The sequence below is a fragment of the Sitophilus oryzae genome, unplaced genomic scaffold (genome assembly GCF_002938485.1).
Source record: "Sitophilus oryzae breed Bouriz unplaced genomic scaffold, Soryzae_2.0 scaffold_1494_pilon_pilon, whole genome shotgun sequence".
Taxonomy (NCBI): domain Eukaryota; kingdom Metazoa; phylum Arthropoda; class Insecta; order Coleoptera; family Curculionidae; genus Sitophilus; species Sitophilus oryzae.
In genome coordinates this window covers 4949220-4973493 of record NW_022146163.1, presented here as the reverse complement: position 1 = coordinate 4973493, position 24274 = coordinate 4949220, and the positions used below count along the sequence as shown (strand labels likewise).

Here is a 24274-nt window from a genome sequence, read left to right as displayed (position 1 = left end):
CTTAGTGTATGTGCTGCTCAGGAGTTTCTTCAGTCCATTTTTGATTCTTTTGGAATGGTCATGCATGTAGGCTCACCTACCAGAATATCCAATACCAGTTCTAGTACTATAGACTATGTTGTGTCATCTTTTGATCCTAACGGTCTTTAGCTCGGGTCTCTCTGATCATGAAGCAGTTTTAACTGAATTTTCGATAAAGTCCAAAATCAAAAATGCCCCTCGTAAATTATGCCGTATTTTTTCAGAAAAGAATGCTCAAAAGTTCGGTCACTTATGTAAAACAACCAACTGGGATACTAGCTCTTATGATGTCGACACCGAATTTTCTATTTTCGTAAAAACATTAACCAGTCTAGCGTTCAAATCCTTTCCTCTTAGGCCTATAAAAAATAAGCATAATAAACCTTGGACCACTAAAGGTCTACGCATATCTTCTAAAAACATGCGTTCATTATCTCACTTAAAAAAATTCTCAGACAGTCTCTTCTTCCACAATTACGTAAAACTATACAGAAAAATTTATCATAAGACTATAAGAGCCGCTAAGGACCTTTATTATAATAGAAGAATAGTCAATTCTGGTAATGTTGCTAAGGAAACATGGTCTATTGTGAATGAGTTGAGAAACAAAGCTTCTTCGTCTAGCAATATCTCTACCTCGCCTGAGAACCTTAACGATTACTTTGTAAATGTAGCGAAAAACTTAACTAATACCATATGTCCTCCTCATGATCCACTTTCTTATCTCTCTAATGATAATGTAAACTTACACAGTTTCTTTTTTTCGCCCGTAGTTCTTGAAGAGCTTCGCAGTACAATTAATACCATCAAAAATAAATCCTCTTCTGGGACCGACGGGCTAACTTTAAAAATGTTTTCGAATCTGCCAGAAAGCACTCTGAATCACCTAACAACTTTAATAAACATGTCGTTCCAAAATGGTATTTTTCCAAAATGTCTTAAGACGGCAATAATCATTCCACTGCACAAAGGAGGAGACAAAGATGAAGCTTCTAACTATCGCCCAATTGCACTCCTTCCAACGCTATCTAAGATCATAGAAAGGTTGGTTAAAAGCAGGCTGGTATCTTTTCTGTTTAAGTACAAAATACTTACTGAATATCAATTTGGATTTCTAAGCAACAAGTCCACAAATGACGCTATGTTTTTCCTCCTTAATAAAGTTTACTCCAGCCTAAACAACCATCATTCTACAGCAACAATTTTCTGTGATTTTTCTAAGGCGTTCGATTGTGTAAATCATGAGATCCTAATTAATAAACTGCAGCACTATGGATTCAGGGGATCATCTCTCGAATGGTTTAAGTCGTATCTGAGCAACAGAAGTCAACTTGTGAGGGTGGATACCACGTTGTCTTCTAGCAAGCCAATAGAATGTGGAGTACCACAAGGCTCAGTACTAGGCCCTATTTTGTTTCTTCTTTTTATTAACGACATTGCTAACATAAACATCAGTGGCAAAATATGTCTTTTCACTTGGAGCAACACTTGGCTTCACTTGGAGCAACAAGGACATCGCGGCACTTCATAGGATTATATCAAATGACTTAATCACCATTAAATCTTGGTGCGATTCGAACCTCCTGAGTCTCAACATTTCTAAAACTAAGGCTTTGTCGTATAAAAACTCGTTGCAGCCTTTTGTACTTGACAACACCACCATTGACGTCGTAAAATCCGTAAAATTCTTAGGGCTTGTTGTGGACAATTCTCTGAAATGGGACATACATATCGAAGCTTTGTCGAAAAAATTGAGCTCTGCCTGTTTTGCATTAAGGTCTGTTTCTAAGGAGCTTAACTTGTCAGTGGCTAGAACTGTTTATTATGCACTTTTTGAGTCGCATCTCAGGTATGCCCTTCCATTCTGGGGTACGTGTTGTGCGGCTCAATTTGACCGCATTTTCAAGCTCCAGAAGAGAGCTGTTCGATATTCACTGGGACTAAACAGCAGAATTCATTGCCGGAGCTTTTTTAGAGAATTAAAAATATTGACTCTTCCTTCCTTATTTATATTTGAATCCGTTTGCCTAATAAGTAAACATGTATCAGCTTCTCAAGAAAGGCCAGCTCACACTTATCCACTCAGGAACGCGGAGCAAGATCTTTATCTACCTACCCCACGCTGAGAGTTAGTTAAAAGTTCAATATTATACAACTCGAAAAAAATGCACAATCACCTGCCATTTGAAATCAAATCCATAACATCATTTTTTTCATTTCGCAAAGCATTGAACTCTTATTTACTATACAAGGCTTTCTACGCCGTAAATGAATTATATTTGAATTGAAAATCGAATTTGATCTTGAAACCACTGGTCTAATGTTTGCTATTGCTATATTTACTAATGACATCGAAATTAATTTATTTAGAGGTCATTGATATTTTGCTATAAACTGGCTAAATATTTTTGAATATTATTTTAATTTTTTTTGTTCTTTGACATTGTAAACATTTATATATGTTTATTTTAACAATAAGGCTGACAATATTATTTGTATAATGTTTTGTATTATCTTTTGTTTGTTTGTTTGTGTACCTTGTTATTTTTTACTTTGTTTGTTAGTTTACCTTTGTCCACAAATTGAAAAATTTTTTGACAATAAAGGCATTTATTTATTTATTTATTTATTTAATAGTATCGGTACAACAGTACAAGAAATGATATTATCAAAGTGGTCCTAATTGTCATTATCAGTTTTGTAATTAAAATGTTAAATAACAAATAAATATTAAATAAAAATAGTATTGTAGACTAGGTATGCAAAACTTTTAGATCCAGATTTCTCTGCTTCCTACCCGACAAGTGTGCTTTGGCGTTTACATTAAAGTATAAAAATAAATTTACTTCAAACATTTCTTAACTTTTGTAATCTTTTTTTTGGTAAGCTCGTCTAGACTAAAGAATGAGACTGCTATAAAACGAACCGATATTTCATATAACAATGCTGTCATTATAAATGTTTTTTTTTTCTAAGAACTGGATTTTTTCTATGCTCTAATTTAGGGGGCGAAGGTAGTAGAAGAAAGCATAATATTTCCCTACTATAATATTCGCTAAACAATTTATGGTATAACGTCTGAGTGTCTAGTTAAATTTTAATGTAAATAATGACGGGAAATAACGAAAATGTTTCTTTTCTATTAAAGAGTCAATTTTCAATAAGTTATTAAATATTCCAAAAATATCTACTTAAGAAAAATGAATTTTTACCTATAAACGTCCATAATAATTTTAACTTGGCGCTATGACATTGTATTTAGCTAATAGATATAGAGGAAAGTAACCAAATATATTAAAGAGTAATAAATGTTTTTAATAATAATAATATTCTTTTGTCCGTTAGGCAAATTTGTAACCTAACCACTGCTGACAATTATTAGTCTCGTTGTAAACATAATATGTATGTCTGAACGAAAACGGTGTCGTATTAGGTGCAGAAATTAAATTTCATTTCGAGCTTTGAAGTCTCTTATTAAATGCTAAAACTAAACTATAAAGAATATCTAAAATATTTGTTCTTTCTTGTTTAGAAATCATTTGAGAATCATTTTGTTGTTAAACAAAGGATTTAAACGTCAGCTACAAATCCAGTTAAGACCGAATTAAAATATTAGTGTTACACCTTACTCTGACATTTTACGGTAGTTTCTTTATTTGTATTGTGAACGTTAATATAGTACCGTATGATCGAATAAAAACGGCGTCAGCGATGGCTATGGAATGACGATTGATGACATTTCCCGCATAGTTTTACATACCGTGCTGGCAACTGTTACTTTTGGGTCGGCATTTACATGTGTGGAAGCATTGTGGAAGTAAATCGCATAGGGATCTTATTAAGTCGGAGTGAGGGAAATGCGACGGTGTGCTTTTGCGGCGTTGCCGGTACGCCTTCCCCTATCAAGCCAAGTAAAATCACAATCGCAAACCGCTTATTTTTAAAAGACTTTTTTTAAGAGATAACTAGATAAAATTATTAGACATGTTTCTGAGCATCTGAAATGGAATTGTAAGGATATCGTTAGGGATCATTTTTTTATAACGAGAAAACGTCAGTAATCGCGATAATTTAAAAACTCAACTTTTTAACACATAACAGGCCATAACTCAAGAACCACTTTAGATACTGAAACTTTTTTTATTTTCAAGATCGGATATTTTACAATATGTTTACAGTTTCAGTTTCAAGTTTTTTCCATTCAAAAATTGTAAACAATCCATCCATTTACTTTTAGAGCATAGCAATTTTCAGCAATCGTGTAATTTTTTTATTGATCAAGATTTTCACATACTGTCTACAAAGAAAATACAGCAGAAATATTATCAAAGTTCTTGAAAAAACTACAATCTATTATTTCGAGATATCGATTTTTGAATTCAGAGTTCTAATAGCGCGACCACTATCAAACACACACTCGATTCCACTTATTTTTACCAAAAATGCAAGTGTTTCTAGATTGCACTTAAAAAAATTCAAGCTATAGGGAACATTACAACGACTCGTTAATAAATAAACAAATTAAGTATCACGAGACGTAATTAAATCGTGAAGCTGAAGGTATGACGTACACCTTTCCCTAGAACTGTAAGTACTGACAGAGGTATTGATTGGGTCGACCGGTCAACTGCGACAAATCTGCTATATTCCCTTCCACATCTCTTAGCGATGTGCACAGTTTCTCGGTTTATTTCATACGTTTGGCAACGTGTTTACTGTCCTCTCTTTGTTCAGTACATTATAAACGCATTGTACTCTTCTTACATACGGAAATCTCGACCCAAGACTAACCTTTGCCAGCCCTTAGTATAAAATGACAGTGATCTTCATTTCATAGCCAACGCTGACGCCGTTTTTATTCGATCGTACGGTATATCTCATAAAGTATCCAAGCAATCCACAAAACTTACCGTTTTGTACAACGTTTCCATTTGGTACATGTCCGTTGGCAACAGGAATATGACCATTAGCTATATGATTATTGCCACCAGCTGATGAAATTTGCTGAGATTCTCCTATATGGGAAAGCATGTAATTGATATGTTCTTTCACGACGTGTTTGAAATCTTCTTGAACTGGAGCAGTGTCAGTATCTCCGTCAACCTGAAAAAAGGAATATGAATGTCTTAAATAAAAATAATAATAAAATACGGTCCATATCAAATAAACTTTTATTTACGTCATCGAGGGCGCAATTTTTAAATTAATTGTTGCCAACCATGAACATATTCAGCGCCGTGCTGATTAACTGGAATTTAAATTTCCCGCTGGGGATTCAGGTGGCAGCTCTGCTGTAAAAAATATCAAGTTGCCGCATTTATTTCCTGACATTGACATTCGTTTTGATACTTTTGTTTTTTATTATGAGTTTTTAGTTTAAATAAATAGTGTTGTGATACTTTAAGCTTAAAAATGTTTACTAGCAGACCTTGCAGTCAAACATTGTTCTTTTTAGAACCTCTTTTAGTGCGAAGTGTACAATAACTCTGTTATTTGCTTAATAGCCGTAAAAAACTCATCGCAAATTTATTAGAATATTTTGAACGGGAAAGCGGTAGTAATGGTCCTTTATATCCCTTAAATACTATTAAGAAGGTGAGTTTTGTTGATGTTATTAATAACTGTTTATATACTTATAATTAATTTATTTTTGTTTCCTTAAATATTTTGATTAAAAGAAAATATATAAAAGTGTGCCGGTCAAGCTTAATCACGAGATTAAAAGTTTATTTGGTATGAACTGTAGATAGGTAATGACAATCGATGATAATTTTGGCGAGGTCAAGCCCTGGACGTCATTTATCTGGCCCGTACCGTAACCACCGTAATAACAAGGCCGGACAGCTTATTCGTGACGTCATCAACTGGAGGCCTAAACTTTGATACACTTGCATTTGATACACTTTATACGTATATAATGGATATAAACTTTAATTGCACCGAATGTTTAATAAATAATAATTAAATATAAAATTTAAAAAACATCAGATTGATATCCCATCTCATATTATCCATCGTCATTGTATTTATTTATGCTGTAAGTGTGCCTAAGTTTCTTTTATTTCCTTTTCCAAGTCTATCATTATTTTTTATCAACAGTAGTTTTTCAGACGTGTATTTCTAATAGAATTTATGAAAATTTTTACAATAACTTAGCATTATAAATAGTACATTGCGGAAATTTTAATAATGGTGTTATTACTTTTAATATAATCCAAAGATATTTTTGATAAAAATATTTTTTTATTGTGAATTTTGAGAAACATGGCTTTGCAAAACTTTGTTAAAAATTATATATTCAAATAAAACTATGTATATTAGTAATTTCATCTTTTGGAAACCCAAGGCATTATACCTTTTAAACTGTATAATTGCACACACTTATAATCACTTTATAGTTTAAACACCTCTTTTTACAGATTTATAACTTTTTTCACCCTTCTATTATCGATTATAATTACCACTTACCACGTCCACACACCTACCGATAAATCGATGACTGTCAACTGCGGCAATACCACTCCGCTACATGCTACGACAGGCGCCGTAGGGGTAGGGGGCGTAAAATATCGATAAAATGCATAATATACACTATAAAAAATATCTATTTTTTATTGTTTTTTTTTCTCATATTATACACTATTGTGAAATTAAAATATTCCTTTATTAAATTTGATTGATAAAAAGTGAGAGATAAACATTTATTGACTGGTATGATTTTTTCCGTATTCTATTAAAACTATTTTTATATACTATAATATTTTTAATAACTCTCGGAAAAAGACAGTTTAAAACTTCGAAATCTATCTGGTGAGTGAAAAAAGATCCACAATTTGAACTTTTATCGGGTAATTATCAACGCTGCTAAATAAAGTTGCGCCTCCAGTTGGTGACGTCACAAGATTTTTACGTCACAGCCGTTCGGCCTTGTTATTACGGTGGTTACGCCCGTACTCTTCTTTATTTTTTAATGGCGCTTACTGCCAGTTGGTCTTAAAAAGGTTGTAATCTATTTTTAGAGATGTGACTTATTTCAGATACAAGTATTTGAAATACGAATATAAGATACAAAATACGTATTTTCATCTTATATTTGAAATACTTTTTTTTAATTTCATCTTGAATCTTGTATTTTGATACATTTTTTACTTAGTTCGCTAAAACAGTTTTACTAATTATTACCTATGCATTATTTAAAAATTATTTTTAAAAAGTAAGACAAAAAACCACTCTTATTACACATTTTTAGTGGACTCTGATTCCTCTGTAGCAAGTAGCGACAACATGGGGTCTACTGGCAGCACCGCTACGCTGCCGCTGGTTAGAAACACTGCAATATTTAAGTAATAAAGACATTCTCAAATTTACATTCTTTCAGATTCTTGTTCATAATTATTATTAATGTAATAAGGTAAATATTGTTGCGGACCCGTGTGAACTCGGCCTAAGACGCCCAGTGCCGTTCGAGAGTGTTCGAGAACAAATAGAAGCTGGTGAGACGAAGAACGCGGCTAAGAATCTTCGAGTCAAATCGGTACTGTCTGTTTCTCTCATATATAAGCCGACGCGCGACGCCTGGAGCCTGAAGAAGACAGAGAGAACAAACAGACGTTCGACGTGTACAGTTGCCGCGCGCTAAATTCAAAATAAATTTCTTTTAGATAAATAGTTAGATAAATTGTAAATAAGTTATAAATAGTTCTTTAAGTAGTTTTATCGTTATTGTTTTGTTACTTAGTAATTGTGACTTTCTATCCACACGGAACCGACGAAAAACGTAACAATATCTTTAAAAATAAAATGTTTTCTTTCAAATAGTACCAATTTTATTTTAAGGAAAGTATTTAAAAAAAAATACCTATTTTGTATCTAGTATTTTATCTAGTATTTGAAATACTTTTTCCAAAAGTATTTTGTAATTGATATATCAAATACTTTTCTTAGAACTATATCTTATAACTTGTATTTTCGATACGTTTTATGAGGTATCTTGTACATATCTGTCTATTTTTATATTGAGTAAATCATCAAAAGCGTGAAAACTGAAATCAAGTCTAAATTTGATTTCAGTGTTTACGCTTTTTTTGAACTTATGATATTTATTTTTAATTTTCTAATTGTTTTTAGGCAAAGTGTACAAAAGCCATGGTGTCAGGAGTTGAATTAGAGTAAGATTATTGTAAATCATGCACAGGGGGGGGAGGCTTCGAAAATAGTTACACGTGCAGCGTGCAATTGTTTCTAAACAAAAAAAAACATGAAAATTAATAATAATTAAACAACTTTTCTTTATTAAGTAATTATATAAGTATTATTAGAAAAGTATATTTCTAACAGTTTTTTTAATATTTTTTACGCTTTTGATAAGAATCCTTTTAGCGTAACGTAGTCAATTATGACCAATTCTGTTTGTAAATGTATTTACCTATTCAGATCTATATACAAAACATTACTGTTATAATACAAATATTACTATAAGAGATAATTCCACCAAAATACCTTTCACCTTTTCGTTCAAACTGAATGTAATTTAAAAACTTGATATTTTCAAATTTAGATTATTCAGTTTAATATTTTGAACTCTCTTCTAGAAAACTTGATATAAACTGGTTAAAATATGTTGCTCTTAAAAATATCAAGTATATGCAAAGTCAGAGTATATGCAAATACATGTTGTAAATTTCACAAATCATGCACTCTATAGTCCCAATTTTTTATTCCAGAAGCTACAGATGCCCGACACACTATTGCCGAACGATATCGCAACGATATCGCAAATCCGTCTAATAAATAGCATCCGTGATTCCAAATTTTAACTGCGTTAACTCCTCTTATAAACAGCAGACGATATCGCGAAATTTGTTGATTGGTTGCTCGTAATCAGCATTCAAGATCGCAAAAAGTTAGAATTAGAACACGTTTCGTTAAAAAGGAAGAAATTGAGGTAAGTTACAAAATTAACAAGAGAATTACTCAAAACAAATTAACTTAAAAAAAAGGATTATAAATCGAAACCAAAAAATGGCTGAAATAAATAAAGCTGCAGAATGTTTTAAATTTGCAGAACAGTTTACCCAATACTTAGAGAATGACCAGCTTTACTTCGAAAATTTTAAATAAAACTAACTGTGTAGTTTCTTTGCAGGTAAAATTTGACTTTTTCTATTACAAGAAGATCAAGAAGAAACTTTAAGCGTAGTTTACACGGGATAGAAAATTGCGATAGAACTTGCTAGAGTAACTTGCGATAGTGTTTACATTTAAGCAAATTTTAAAGCAATTTCTTGCAACAAGTACTTTCTAGGCATATGCTTTGAGCAAGAAATTGCATGCACGAATACACGGTATAGTATATGTATATTGCACAAGTATATTGTTTAGAAGAAAAATGTCGCGCCGTAAAAAGAGAGCTGCAGCCACTGCTCTTCTTGTTGCAATTTTACGCAAACAGCCAAGAAAATCTAGAAAAAGAATATATGGGTTAAAGAATGGATTGCCAGAAGGCCTAGTCTTGGAGCTTACGCGATGTTATTAAAAAAAAATAAGAAATGAAGACCCAAAGCATTTAAACAATTTTCTGCGAATGTCAGTAGTCGATTTTACTTTTTCTTTTTATAATTTTGTTCACTCCTGGTTTGCTTGGATACGAATATTATGTAGCTTCCACTGAATCTCAGCCTCTTGTGTTGAATTTGTCAGCTATAAATTTGATTGCTTTTTGCTTTTCAGCTTTATCTCTGTAAATTTTCAATTTTTTTGCCACAATTCCGGAAATCCTTCAAATAAATTAATCAAAGTGATGGTATCTTCTTTCAACCACATACTCCATTTTAGTATCGTTATTTAACACGCCTTCGAAAATCACTTGCACCAAAAACTTTCAACAAGACGGAAATAAATTTTAACTTGCCAGAGCACTCTCCCAACCTGTTTACACTTGCAAGCGTCTTTCGTCGCAACCACTTCCCCGACAGTTTTGTGACTTGCTGGGAGAGTGCTTTCGGATACTGTTTACATTATGCAAGTTTGGTAGAAGTGCTCTCAGACATATACTTGCGATAATTTACTTGCCCGTGTAAACTACGCTTTAGTTCCTTCTTGAATATTTCTTATAGTTAAGAACACATCTTTTTTTTAAGAAAAGTTAGGTATTATAAATGTATATTGAGTTCTATGGAAAATATATTATATCTCTAATTTGTTTTAAATAATTTAGATACTTTTATTGTCTATTTATATTATATGTAAGTTGGATGAACATAAAATAGTGTCACGTGGGAATCTATTTTCTGTTGATTTCCCGATACGACTTTAGGTTTTACTTTATAGTCCTCTATAATAATCGAATGTTTTATGAATCAACAGCACGTCAACCTGTATTTTTACGTACGATCACCAAAGTTAAGCAGTAGTATGCGTGGTTGTTATTCGAAGGGGTATTCGCTTGAAAAAAACCTTTTTATTTTTAACTCGTTCCTCGTTATTTTTAACTCGTATCCTCGTTAAATTTGTGTTGATAAACAAAATTTACGATCCTGAATGCTGATTACGAGCAACCCATTAATAAATTTAGCGATATCGTCTGGTGTTTATCAGAGCGTTTTTACACAACGCGGTAACCATACCATATATTGCGACCACATATTGCTCGCGATATTGCGAAGCACCAAATAGACGTATTTTTAATAAGCTATTTTCACATGTACACCAGATACAGGGTGGCCCATCAAAAACGTTCCGCAAGGCATAACGGCCAGGGTAATTTTTTTTTTGAAAATTCAAAAACACGTCAATTTTGTTTGTGAGGGAGACAAATTTTGCCCCAAAAATGATTACAAAATCTTCAACCCTCTAAGCGGGGGTGTCATCCCCCAATTTTTTTCAAATGGGAAGGGGGGTCAAGTGGTACTGCAATGAAAAGAGCTTTCTATTCTCTATACTTTCCAGCTTCGTTTTTGAAAATCGGTCGAGTCATTGAGAAAATATGACGGATTGAAATTTGAAAAGTTTATTTAAACATTTATCAGAGTAAATGATATGGATAAATTCCTTCGACCAATTTCTGTTTTTTCTTATTATTTCTAAATGTTTACGCATTTTTTCACTTGCCACAAGGTTGAACGATCAGGTGCGGTAGTTGCTAGATAGCTGTTCTGTGACTTATGCGTTGAAGTTCTTCTCAATATCGTTAACTTTTTAACAATTATGGTATACTCACTTGCAGAAAAAGTGGAAATAATCGAACTTTATTTTAAAAATAATGAATGTGGCAATAGGGTTGCGCAGATATTCACTGAACGCCATCCTGACAAACACCTTTATGGCAAAATTATTCGCGAGTGAGATTAGATTTTAATCGTCGCTTGCAATTTTGTGAAACTATGAGTGAACGAGTGGCGAATGATAATAATTTTCTATTTAATGTTTGTTTTTCGGATGAGTGTACTTTCTTTTTAAACGGTGTAGTTAATCGGTAGTTAATCGGCACAACTGTCGATACTGGGCTGAGGACAACCCCAGGGTTTTTCACGAGGTGCACACACAAAACCCTCAAAAATTGAACGTGAGGGCTAGTATTTTTGGAAATTCTATTGTGGGTCAGTTTAACGATATTAAGAAGAACTTCAACGCACAAGTCACAGAACAGCTATCTAGCAACTACCGCACCTGATCGTTCAACCTTGTGGCAAGTGTAAAAATGCGTAAACATCTAGAAATAATAAAAAAAACTCAAATTGGTCGAAGGAATTTATCCATATCATTTACTCTGATAAATGTTTAAATAAACTTTTCAAATTTCAATCCTTCATATTTTCTCAATGACTCGATCGATTTTCAAAAACGAAGCGGAGAAATATAGAGAATAGAAAGCTCTTTTCATTGCGGTGCCACATGACCCCCTTCCCATTTGAAAAAAGTTGGGGGATAACACCCCCGCTTAGAGGGTTGAAGATTTTGCAATCATTTTTGGGGCAAAAGTTGTCCCCCTCACAAACAAAATTGACGTGTTTTTGGATTGTTTGAAAAAAAATTACCCTGGCCGTTATGCCTTCCGGAACGTTTTCGATGGGCCACCCTGTAGAGTAACCATAGTGCAATATGGTCTGTACACACGATATGTTCTAATGAAATCGCAGCCATAGTGCATCGTCGCGATGCAGTGTCCTGAACAAGTTTGTGCATGTTTTCACACCGACAGCAATAAACGGTAGGGAACGTTGTCAATTCGCGGAGTTATTAGCAGTTTCTCATTGTACGTGGTAATGTCTTCTATTTTGGTCCAATATGACGAGCAAATGCAAGTTCATATAAATATGATCCTCTTACTCTGATTAAACTGGTGGAAGAACGACCGTGTATCTGGGATAAATTTGACGACGATTATAAGGATAAAACTCTATTTAAGGTTTAGAAAACACGAGCTTGGACTGAAATTTAAAAATTTTTATTATAAGACTTTGAAAACCTGGATTCAGCATAGCAAATAACCGAAACCCAAAACCTTCGCTGACATTTTCTTGTTCGTTATCTCCTTTGTCGATTTAATAATAATAATAGCAGTAGACGTCTTCCCTCCATGGTATTTCACGATACCTGTGGCATCACTGCATGTTAGGTTTATTTTTAATTCATATCTATGGTCGCAGATTATGGTGTCATGTGAAAATACTTCGCCATAATTGCTCGCGATATATCGCATGGTTACCGCGTCGTGTAAAAACGCTCTAAGAGTGTTAAGGCAGTTAAAATTTGGAATCACGGATGCTTTTTACCAGACGAATTTGCGATATCGTATGCTGTTTACGCGGTATCGTTCGGTCTATAGGAAAGAACCGAATCGTGATCATAGAACCGAATCGTGGACGTCGTTTACAAATATGCAATTAGGTACAAGTTAAAGCCCTGTTTTGTACTATATGTATGTGTTTAAGGTTTGTCTATTTAATATTATTTACGTGTGGAGATTTTCAAAATTTATAGCTTTACGGAAATTTCAATTATATTCCTTCTTATATCAGTTTTACTACAGAAATGGTATGGAAAATACTTCTTAACACTTACAATAGTTAGTCTGCCGATGTTATCCATTGCTTTAAGCATAGGTAGCGAAGACTGCCTAAATATTTCTAATCGCCTTCTGAACGCCGTCACGCTATCGTCCAAACGACCTTTTCCTAGCTGTAGCTTGGAGCAATCCAAAAGAATGATGGTTGGCTTTTGTCGAAACTGAAAATATAAATTTTCAATTATGTATATACAAAAAAATGTCTATACATATGTGGCGGATTCATCTCTCCAAAAAATCCTATATGGGTATTATTTTTTGTAAACACCTCTGCGTTAATCCAAACGGAAACTACTTGTCAGAAGTTATGTTTACAGATATACAAATTTGCCTAACGAACAAAAAAATGCTTAACGTTTCGGAAAGTTTATCTCTTTCCGTCGTCGGAAGCAAAAAAAAATACAAAGAATAAAGAAAAAAACTATTTAAATTCAACTATTCAAGAACACTTTTTTTAAACAGATATGTCTATAAAAACCGTCAACGTTCTGTTAAAATGACATTATATCAAGTTAAACTTAAAAATTAACAATTACTTAATAAGGTAAAACCAAAAAGCCCCAAACTTTCTGTATAATTATTTTTAATTTTTACGTATGTTATGTTTATTTATGTTATGTTCTTTAAAATCAAAGAAGTGATTGCCATACATTACTAACATCTACAGATGCATAAGGAATACATTTTTTTTTATTAAATTGTATTAAAAAAGCTTCTTTTATTTTTCTTTTAGAGGATATCGCTTCTTTCATTATAATTTTGGCGTTATTAAAATTTATTCTGTGTCCTGTGTCCCATGAATGCTGACAAATCTAAGATTTGTGAAAATCTCCCTCTCTTAAATAATCTTTATGTTCTTTAATTCGAATATTTAAGGGCCTAGATGTTTCACCAATGTAAAATTTATCGCATTCATATGGTATTTTGTAAATTACATTTTTTGTTTGTTGTTCTGTATTCATTGGTTTAGTATGTGACAAAATGGATCTAAAGCGGCCCATACATTATCAAACAAATTGCGCAACGGCTGTTGCGCAACGAGTTGCCAATGTATGGTAGTGTTTGATGCGTTGCGCAATTGTTTGATGAGTTTCAAGAATGTTTGAATTCTTTTGTGCAACAGTTTGCGCAACGCGTTGTGTAGTGTATGTGTGTGTTGCGCTTCGTTGTGCAATGTTTTAGTTCTTTCATCCAAATTCTTTATTTTCTTTTTCGTTTTTTGGTATCATCGACATCATCTAGGGTATATACGATAATAATTGACGTAATGGCAATTGAAAACATGATTGTTTCTCAAACAATGCACAACTTTTAATAAAAAGTTTGATCAAAATTTTACTAAGTGCATGGGTGAGGCAGTTGTGCAAAGGAACGTTGCGCATCGCTTTGTTGCGCAATTTCTTTGATAATGTTTGGGTGCTTAAGTGTATTTTGTGATTTGAAACATGTTCGTATGTTATATTGTTTTCCTATCTTTGTTATTTTTTTTTTCGAAACGCCTCGTATGTGTGGAATTGTAAGTTATGTATATTGTGTATTGTTATCATTGTATCTATGATTTGGGGTTTGTATTTCTCGTTTAATGTTTTGTAAATTGTAAAATATGGTGGATAGTCGTTTTTTATTCATGTATTTTTTTATGTGGTTTATATCTTTGTTTAGTGAAATATCGTCTGAACATATTATTTTTGCCCTATCATATAAACTTTTTATAACAACTTTTTTTACACTTATACTGTGATTAGATGTGAAATTTAAGTATCTCTCTGTATTTGTGGGTTTTCTGTAAACATCTAAAATTAGTTTATTTTGAAACTTTGACACTAAAACATCAAAAAATGGCAAACGATTACCTCTCTCTACTTCTAAAGTAAATTTTATGGTAGGTTCGCGAGAATTTCTATAATCCAAAAAAAATTCTATTTCAGAAACGTTATGTTGCCATATTGCAAAAATATCATCAACACAAAGCAGCCATATTACAGGCTTTTTTGAAAAACTATTTATTGTATTATTTTCAAAATCGTCCATTAAAATATTACTTAACAAAGAAGAGATTAAAAAAATTAAATTTAGCAGATTATTGCTTTTAACATATATTTTGTTAACAATATACCGGTTGCGTCTCAAAATTGGCTCACCTCTATTACTATTTTATTTTTTCAGATAAAACAACAACATTTGGTATGTTAGTATACGTGATACATATGTATAGTCACAAAAACTGTCATGCAAAATTAGTACACATTTTTCATTTCCCACAGTTTCTCTATACGAAATACGAAAAAAAACAGAAAAAATGCCAGCCGTTATTTTTATGGAAACGTGTCTCTATTTTAAGTAACAAATTGATAATCTTAATTTAGATCTCAAAATGTACAAATTATATAATTTAAAAATATATTTCTATATTTGATATAGGGGTAGAATATTTAATTTAGAGTAGGTTGTTATTAGCGCATATCTAATTAAGTTAATCATATTTTAATTGCAAGGTAATAGTAATTTGAAATTAATTCTTTGAACTTTTCAGCAATTTCGGGATAACAGAAAGTTTACAGTTAAACACTCTATACATATGCAGCACGCAAAGACGTCTGGTAATTAATAATTTCATTAAACGGTCTGTATTTTTGTAAACATTTATTATTTTGGTTAATATAACTCCATTAGTTGTATATTCAGTCCAACGGAACGTGAAGATAAATGACAGTGACAGTGGTTGGGAGTTGGGAGCATATGTAAGTTAACTTAAAGCATTTTTTAAAAATAAGGGATCTACAGAGTGTCTATAAAAAGTTAAACATTAAAGCTGTATTTTTTGTAATGGAACACGCTACAGTATGTCCCAGAATTATCTTTACAGGAGGAAAAACTTTTCTATTATTGACATTTTGAGAAAAATGTAATAGAATTGAACTAAATAAATTTTATACCTTCCTCATCCTTAACATTTTAAAACAGCAAAAAATATGACCTTTTTCAATAACAATCTATCAAAGAATGCAAACGAAATTATACCACCTTAGACATTTTGGCGTTATTAAAAATTATAATGAAAGAAGCGATAGCTTCTAAAAGAAAAGTAAAAGAGGCTTTTTTTAATACAATCTGACAAAAATAAACGTATTGCTCATGCATCTGTAGATGTTAGTAATGTAGGTATGGCAATCGCTTCTTTGATTTTAAAGAACATAACATAAATAAACATAACATACGTAAAATTAAAAATAATCATACAGAATGTTTGGGGCTTTTTGGTTTTACCTTATTAAGTAATTGTTATCAGGTAGTAATTCTTAATATTGAAATTTAACTTGATATAATGTCATCTTAACAGAACGTCAACGGTTTTTTGTAGACGTATCTGTTTTAAAAAACTAAAGTGTTCTCGAATAGTTGAATTTAAATATTTTAAATAGTTTTTTTCTTTATACTTTGTATTTTTTTTTGCTTCCAACGACGGAAAGAGATAAAATTTCCGAAACTTTAAGCATTTTTTGTTCGTTAGGCAAATTTGTATATCTGTATACATAATTTCTGACAAGTAGTTTCCGTTTAAACCTAACCTAACCTAACGCAGAAGTGTTTACAAAAAATAACTATTTTATTTTGTAGATTTTGTTGCATTGGCGAAATACCCATATAGGATTTTTTGGAAAGATGAATCCGCCACATAAGTATAGACATTTTTTTTCAAAATTTAAGGTTTTTGACACATTTGACATTTTCTAAAATGGAAGAATAAATTTTAATAAAAAACCACCTAAATTATACTTTACTACTGTAATATAGGTCATTATTATTTGATACAACCTAGGTGGATGTGATATTCCTAACGTTAATTTAAAGAAAATTAATGGATGTAGAGTACAATATTCAACGTTAGTAAAAATGTAGACGTTCAAAAAATAGCTTATTTATTATAGAATTAGAGAATATGACAAAAATTAGTTGGAAGAAATCGAATGTTCAAAATGGCTATTCTTCTTGTTCGCTGCATAAAATAATTATCTTTTTAAAATATTGTTTCATATTAAGAAGTATATGTGGAGTTATACTCAAAAAGCAGCCACAATCTTTTCTTTTATGTTGTCGACAGTAGTTGGTGAAATTTTATAAACACTGTCTTTAACATATCTCTGTACACATGTTAACATCACTGTAGTAGCACAAAGAAGATGTATAAGTTGTTTTTTAAAAATTCAAAATAGCAGAAATGTAAGAGTAAATGATTACCCAACTTATGAAGTGACAATGGTTGAAAAAAAGAGTTTAATAATTTATTGCATACTAAATTCAACAATTTTATACATCGAGCCCAACATAGGGAAGATTTTGCCATAGTGGTCGCCAACCTCAACGGAGACGGTACCTAGGAGGAGGAGGAAATTCAACAAATTTGTGTTTTTTAAATATATTTAGTTTTACAATTGAAATTTAATGCCATATTTTATTTACTTTTTTTTACATCACAAGAACCCAAATAAATTTTGTAAACTACCTGGTGAGCATCTAAACGAGAAGCTATTTTAATAAACTGACATAAATAAGATGTCCATTTTAACCTGCTGGTTAGCCTCTATACTGCACGAAATTTTTTAAAATTACATCAGATTTAGATAGTTTCAAAAATTACTGGTCAGTTTTAAAACCGTATCATTTCAGGCTGACATTTATATTCGAATAGCAAAGCTATATTTATTTTTCTTACCATATATTTATATATTTAAAACTTTCATTATTACGAGTTCAAAGAATATAAATACAACTAGCAACTTTCCAACAATCCATAACAATTTTTAGAATTGTTTATTTAAAGATTCTATACCTAATAACACTTAATGAGACGGAGAAAACAACTTCGAAGATTTTATTTTCACCGAAAATATCTGGCTAGCGCAACTCGTTAAATAATCATAGGATAAAAAGTACCCTAGCCCTACGGTCTACACACCCCACGAAAAGTTCTGAAATATTTACTGGCTATAAATTATAGTGCCACGTCAAGGTCCAGCGGTAAGAAACCAGATGGAAATAAGCACACCTGACAATATTCCATGAAAAATTTATTCGGGTCTCGACGGTACAATTTCTTATCGTTTCAATTATTGATGGCGTAATTATAGGGTGCGGAGACCGTTTCCCGAGTATAATTCTTAGAGAGGCAAAAAGCCAGCCGCTAGAGCAGCGTTTTGTTTGAATTACTTATTGAACAATAACCTCCCACAGAAGTCGCAAGTTTACTGTAAGTCCATGTAAATATATGGTTTATGCAAGAATTGAAAGCGGCATTGAGACGTATATTTGTGTCACATTTGTCGATAAAGATATCCTTGTAACAACCTATAAATTTACTGTTTTGTACGATGATTTAATAATATAAAGACTACACTTTCTAGTTATGAAGTTGATGCATAATGTCATAGAACATGATACACACTTTTTCAACTAAAAAAATATCTTTAGAAAATCACCACTTTAAAGGCGAAACAATATGTGTATATATATATATATATATATATATATATATATATATATATATATATATATATATATATATATATATATATATATGTATATTTTTTTAAAGAATTATAGCAATACTCTATAAATATATTTAATACAATTAAAATATTTACATCTATAAAAAATATAAGATTTCCTCAGACCATTTCTTGAATATAATTCTTAGAGAGTAAAAAATCCAGCCGCTATAGCAGCGTTTTCTTTGAATTACTTATTGAGCAATAACCTCCCACAGAAGTCGCAAGTTTACTGTAAGTAATTATTGAGCAAGTATCACAGTTCAGATACCTAGGAATAGATATGTCGCACTACCATGATCCAGAGAAAGACCTCAAAAGCCACAACAGAACGATGGCCATGTCAGAATGTCTGAGGCAAATAGTTTGGATAAACCCCTTCATGCGAACAGACAGCAAAATTAAAATTTATAAGACCTGCATCAGACCAATAAATGACATATGGCATAGAAATCTGAAAGGAAACAAACAAACCAAAAAGCATGCTAAGAGTCGCTGAAATGAAGAACCTAAGAATCATGATGGGGAAGACTAGAAGAGACAGAATTAGAAACACAAATATCAGACAACAATGTGGACAGGACGTAGTGAGATGGGGTAGGCAAAGAAAAAGACAATGATTCGCACACGTAAAACGCATGGAAGAAAACAGGCTACGACGCATAGCTCTTGAAGAGAAACCCATGGGTAAGAGACAACCCAAAAGACCTCCAAAAAGATGAAAACACAGTTGGCAGTCCATCTCCCAAGAACTCCTACAGAGGCAACCTTAAAATTAACAGATCGACTAAATCTTAAATAGGTAAAAGAAGAAGAAGAATTTTTTGCTTGTATAACGTTACCGTTTTAGTTAGCGTTAATAAGTAACGGAACGCTAAAATTATGTTATGCCAAAACTCTCCATTAGTTTCTTCCGGGTCTCCGGATAACTTTAGGTCAATAAAAATATCCTTGTAACTACCTATAAATTTACTGTTTTGTATGATGATTTAATACCTAAAAAATAAATACAGAATACACTTTCTTGTTATGAGGTTGATGCATAATGTCATAAAACATGAGACACATTTTCTCAACTGATATAATATTTTTAGAAAATTACTGAGTTTAAAAATAAAATATTATCTAGATATACGCATATATTTTTAAAAAAATTTAATGGTAAAATTACTTCTTAGACAAAATTATTATAGTGAGATACAAAATAACAAATTCTCGCAAACCTTTTCTTGCACATAATTCTTAAAGGACAAAAAAGAGCGGCGTTTCGTTTGAATGACTTATTGAGCAAATGCCTAAATATATACATAAATATATGGCTCATGCAAGAATTGAAAGCGGCATTGAGACGTATATTTGTGTCACATTAGTCGATAAAGATATCCTTGTAACTACCTATTAATTTACTGATTTGTAGGATGATTTAATGCTTAAGGAATAAATATAGGCTACTCTTTCTTGTTATGAGGTTGATGCACAATGCCATAGAACATGATACACACTTTCTCAACAAAAATAATATTTTTAGAAAATTACCAGTTTAAAGATAACATATTATCTAGAAATACGCATATTTTTAAAGAATGTTAATAATAAAATTACTTCTTAGACACAATTACTCTACTGAGATACAAAATAGAGAATTCTTGCAAACCTTTTTTTGAACATAATTTTTAAAAGATAAAAAGGGAAGCGTTTATTTATTGAGCAATAACCTCCAACAGAAGTCGCAAGTTTACTGTAAGTCCATGTAAATATATGGTTTATGCAACAATTGAAAGCGGCATTGAGACGTATATTTGTGTCTAATACGATGATTTAACTCTTAAGGAATCATATAATAAACAAAGATGGACATTATTTTCTATAACTTCCAAAGCATGGACTAATTCAAAATATCTAATTGTACCGGGTTATCATTTTATTTTGACCCACTTTCAAAAGCTTATAACTTTTTTGTTTGTTGAGTTAAAGCATTCATTCAAAAAGCATGTTGTAGCAGTTTCAGCCAAATTTTTGCGAGTGTGTCAAAAATGAGAGTAGGTGTCACATGTCAGATTTTTGAAACTAAAAAAAAACTTTTTAAATGGGACGCCCTGTATATTAGTAGCGCATTAGATAGTCGCCTTTTCTCCGAATTCAAAAATGTATCACACATGTGCATTCTTCTTCTTAATTTCATTCAAGATTGACAAAAGCATGTAAAAACAATTAGGTAATTAAAAGAATCAAGATAGTTATAAATGGTTTTGTTTCCAAATTATGTTTGTTAGTTTGCCTTATCAATGTAGCACAACACATTAACAAACAATAACTAGCTATAGAATTAAAAACAGTTATAGGTTATTCATTTTCATAATCTATATAGCTCTACATGACCACCTTTTTCGATGCATTTTCGAAACATTTTCTACAGGCTTTTCATAATATGACGTTTATAATGATAATGAAGACATTTTTGAATTCGGAGAAAAGGGGACTATCTAATGCGCTACTAATATACAGGGTGTCCCATTTAAAAAGTTTTTTTTAGTTTTAAAAATCTGACATGTGACACCTACTGTCATTTTTGACAACACTCGCAAAAACTTGGCAGAAACTGCTACAACATGTTTTTTGAATAACTGCTTTAACCCGACAAACAAAAAAGTTATAAGCTTTTAAAAGTGGGTCAAACTAAAATGATAACATGGTACCAATAAATAAAATGTACATATTTAATAAAAAAAACACTGTATATTTCAAACCTAGTAAGACTAGGTTTAAAAAATAGTTTTAAGCATAATAAAAACCTTTACTATTAGTAGCAATTTGGTTCCTGTATAGGGAAAATAATTCAAAATAAATTTTTAACAACTCAATAAATGTATTAATTTAGTATATTAAAGTTTTATTAATAGTTAAACGTATTTATTATTATTATGGCTAATGGGAACGTAGTTCTCGGACATCAAAATATCATTAATCATTAGGATAAAATGCACTGAAAAATTGGCTTTCATAAGATGTCGTACCTAATAATATGTTATTTTAAACCGATACTTCGATTTTTCAGTTTCATTTAGTTTGAGAAAACTCTAGGAGATTGAGTTGAATATTTTTTACAGATTAGTTTACTGTTATACTGAGCCAGAAATAACTAAAATATGTAGTCAATGATATATCAAAAACATTTTTTCTAACTTTGCATCATACGATTATTGTGTGTCGGTCCTCTAGGACGAAAATATGCAATGGCAAGACAATTTCTGATGCACGTGATCAACTCTGAGTGACAAGCGATGGCGACAGCGCTGCCAGATTGTGATGGATTTATGAGATGAATCTTAATTTAAAATTGACAAACAACATATTTATTATATCATTAAATAAAGATATTTACGGTTTATTTTTAATTTAATAACTAATAGTTTAGTAATTATTTAATTTATTTGCTTTATAGCTTATTTTTCTTATTACATATTGGCAAAAACTAGTCCATTATGAAGATTATTCTAAGCGTTATTATGGGTTATTTATTTATTTATTGATGTACATCTTCCAACCTAAGTTATTACTGCACAAACTAATAATCACAGAATTTAATAAAAACTAATGTAGAAATAACTTTGAAAGTGGTATAATGTGCTTATCAATCAAACTTACTTCTCTGACTGCAGTCAAGGGTAATAAAGAATCTTTATTGTCACGTTCTCGTTCAAAATACTTTATCAGGAAAGCTACAAGCTCTTTGCTTCGACTGTTTAAATGCTTCGGAATATTTTCAACACACAATTTCAAAAAATGCAAAACAAAAACTCAAAAATTTAGTTTTTAAAGGAACTACTTGTGCTTAAAAGTACAATTTTTAAAAAATACTATGGAAATCGGCAAAAAACGAGAATTACTCTCAAAGATTCAGCAGCAACACGATATTATACAAAATAATGACTGACATTAGGATAATTGTTATATAATAAACGACAACGATGCTGATCGCGGCGCAATGTGACCAACATGACCATAATAAAAATCGCTTTAAACTAATTTTTGCAGCTTTAATCTAAATAAAATATCTGTTACAATCATTTGCTCTATAAAGTAAAATGAAGAGCTGCTCGGTATCTTAAATTATACAACAAATTTAAACATTTTTGCCAAAATTTCTTTTAGTCAAGTTTATAGACTTTAGTGTCAATGTCTATATGATTGATGACGTGCAGCGGAAAATGTTTTGCGATTACAATACGCCGGTGGTCAAAGCCTGTGGTAGAGAGGTTACTATTTAATACTATGGCCATGAGAAAATGTCTGTCACAATTTACTTGATTATGGCTATTGTAATCCCATCAAAAACATAAAACAACAAAACTATAAAAAGTTGTGAGATCTCATGTAAAACCAAGTCAGTTTATTTTATTTAGTCTCTCTTTAAGTACCTATTCAAATATGTTATTATAAATTGTTAGTATCAATATTAGTCATATTCGTGATACTTTTCCTTCCATTATAAACTTAAAGCTACCTAAAATTAGAAATTTCGAGTTTGTAACACATCTAGAAGTACCTTAGAATATTGATGATCTGTCAGTGAGTCAATGCCGAAATTAAAGAAATTTGACGAGCGATAATTCATAAACTATGGGGTATAATTAGTAGATATTTTAGTAACCTAGTATGTCTTCGTGTGTAGTGAAAATTAATACTCTTGCGTTATCCACAACGAAGTTACAGGGTGGTCAAAAGTGCCGCTAGTACCTTCAAAAAAAGGATGGTACGGCTGTCTCAGATACTGACTTTTGTGAAAGGATTGTATGATGAGTTAGAACTCAAGAAAGCGGCCATAATAGATCTATAATTTCGCGGCGTTTAACTTCCCCCTTCCCATAAAATCTACAATCTAGATCTTAATTAAATAATTAAAAAATAAATAAATATGTCATGGCAATAGATATATTTGTAGTCTATCATCATCCATTTCATAGAATCCTAAAATTATTTTTTTTTAAATTTGACCGAGAATGACGTAACTTTAAACAAACACTTTCTAGAAAAAAAAAACTACTCCTCCCCTTTTTGTCCTTGTACTTATATTATTATTCCCTTAAATATTTTCTCAGCACTTATCACAAAAAATAAACAATGTTGACCAAGTGGATAGGTAAACGCATACAATACTAAATTATTTAAACGACAAACAGATGTGCTATAACCAGATTTTTTATTGATACAAATTTACGGCTAAAATGTATGTCAAAGGGTGGTCCATTTTTTAGTAACAGTTAATATTGCGAGCTATGGAATAAAATACGCTATCAAATGAATCTTCTATCATTCTATAAACATTCTTCAATATTTCTATTGAAAAACAAAGCCCCATTGCAGGTAAAATAATAGTCCATCTCTTTTTTAGTCAAAGACGCCTGGGGAATAACAATCGATGATAATTTTAGCGAGGTCAAGCCCTAGACGTCATTTATTTGTCCAGTACTCTTCTTTATGTTTTAGTGGCGTTTACTGCCCGTTTAAATTATGTAGTTTAATATTAGAGAAAAAATAATTTTTGGGTTCTATCCTATTTTAATCTTTCTATAATTAGTATTAATTTATGACAATATAATAATTAGTATTAAGTTCTATGTCAATTTTTAGTAAAACACCA

General features: G+C 31.4%; 1 protein-coding gene across 1 annotated transcript in view; it reads right to left on the bottom strand.

Moving 5' to 3' along the window:
- LOC115877556 (adenylate kinase isoenzyme 5) overlaps positions 1 to 24274 on the bottom strand; it is a 106220-nt gene that overhangs the window by 6000 nt on the left and 75946 nt on the right. Inside the window, exons 9-10 of the mRNA XM_030893797.1 lie at positions 13084 to 13248; positions 4932 to 5124 (exon numbers count right to left, since the gene is read on the bottom strand). Of these exons, the coding sequence (XP_030749657.1) occupies positions 4932 to 5124; positions 13084 to 13248 (358 nt within the window). The remainder of the gene's footprint in view (positions 1 to 4931; positions 5125 to 13083; positions 13249 to 24274) is intronic.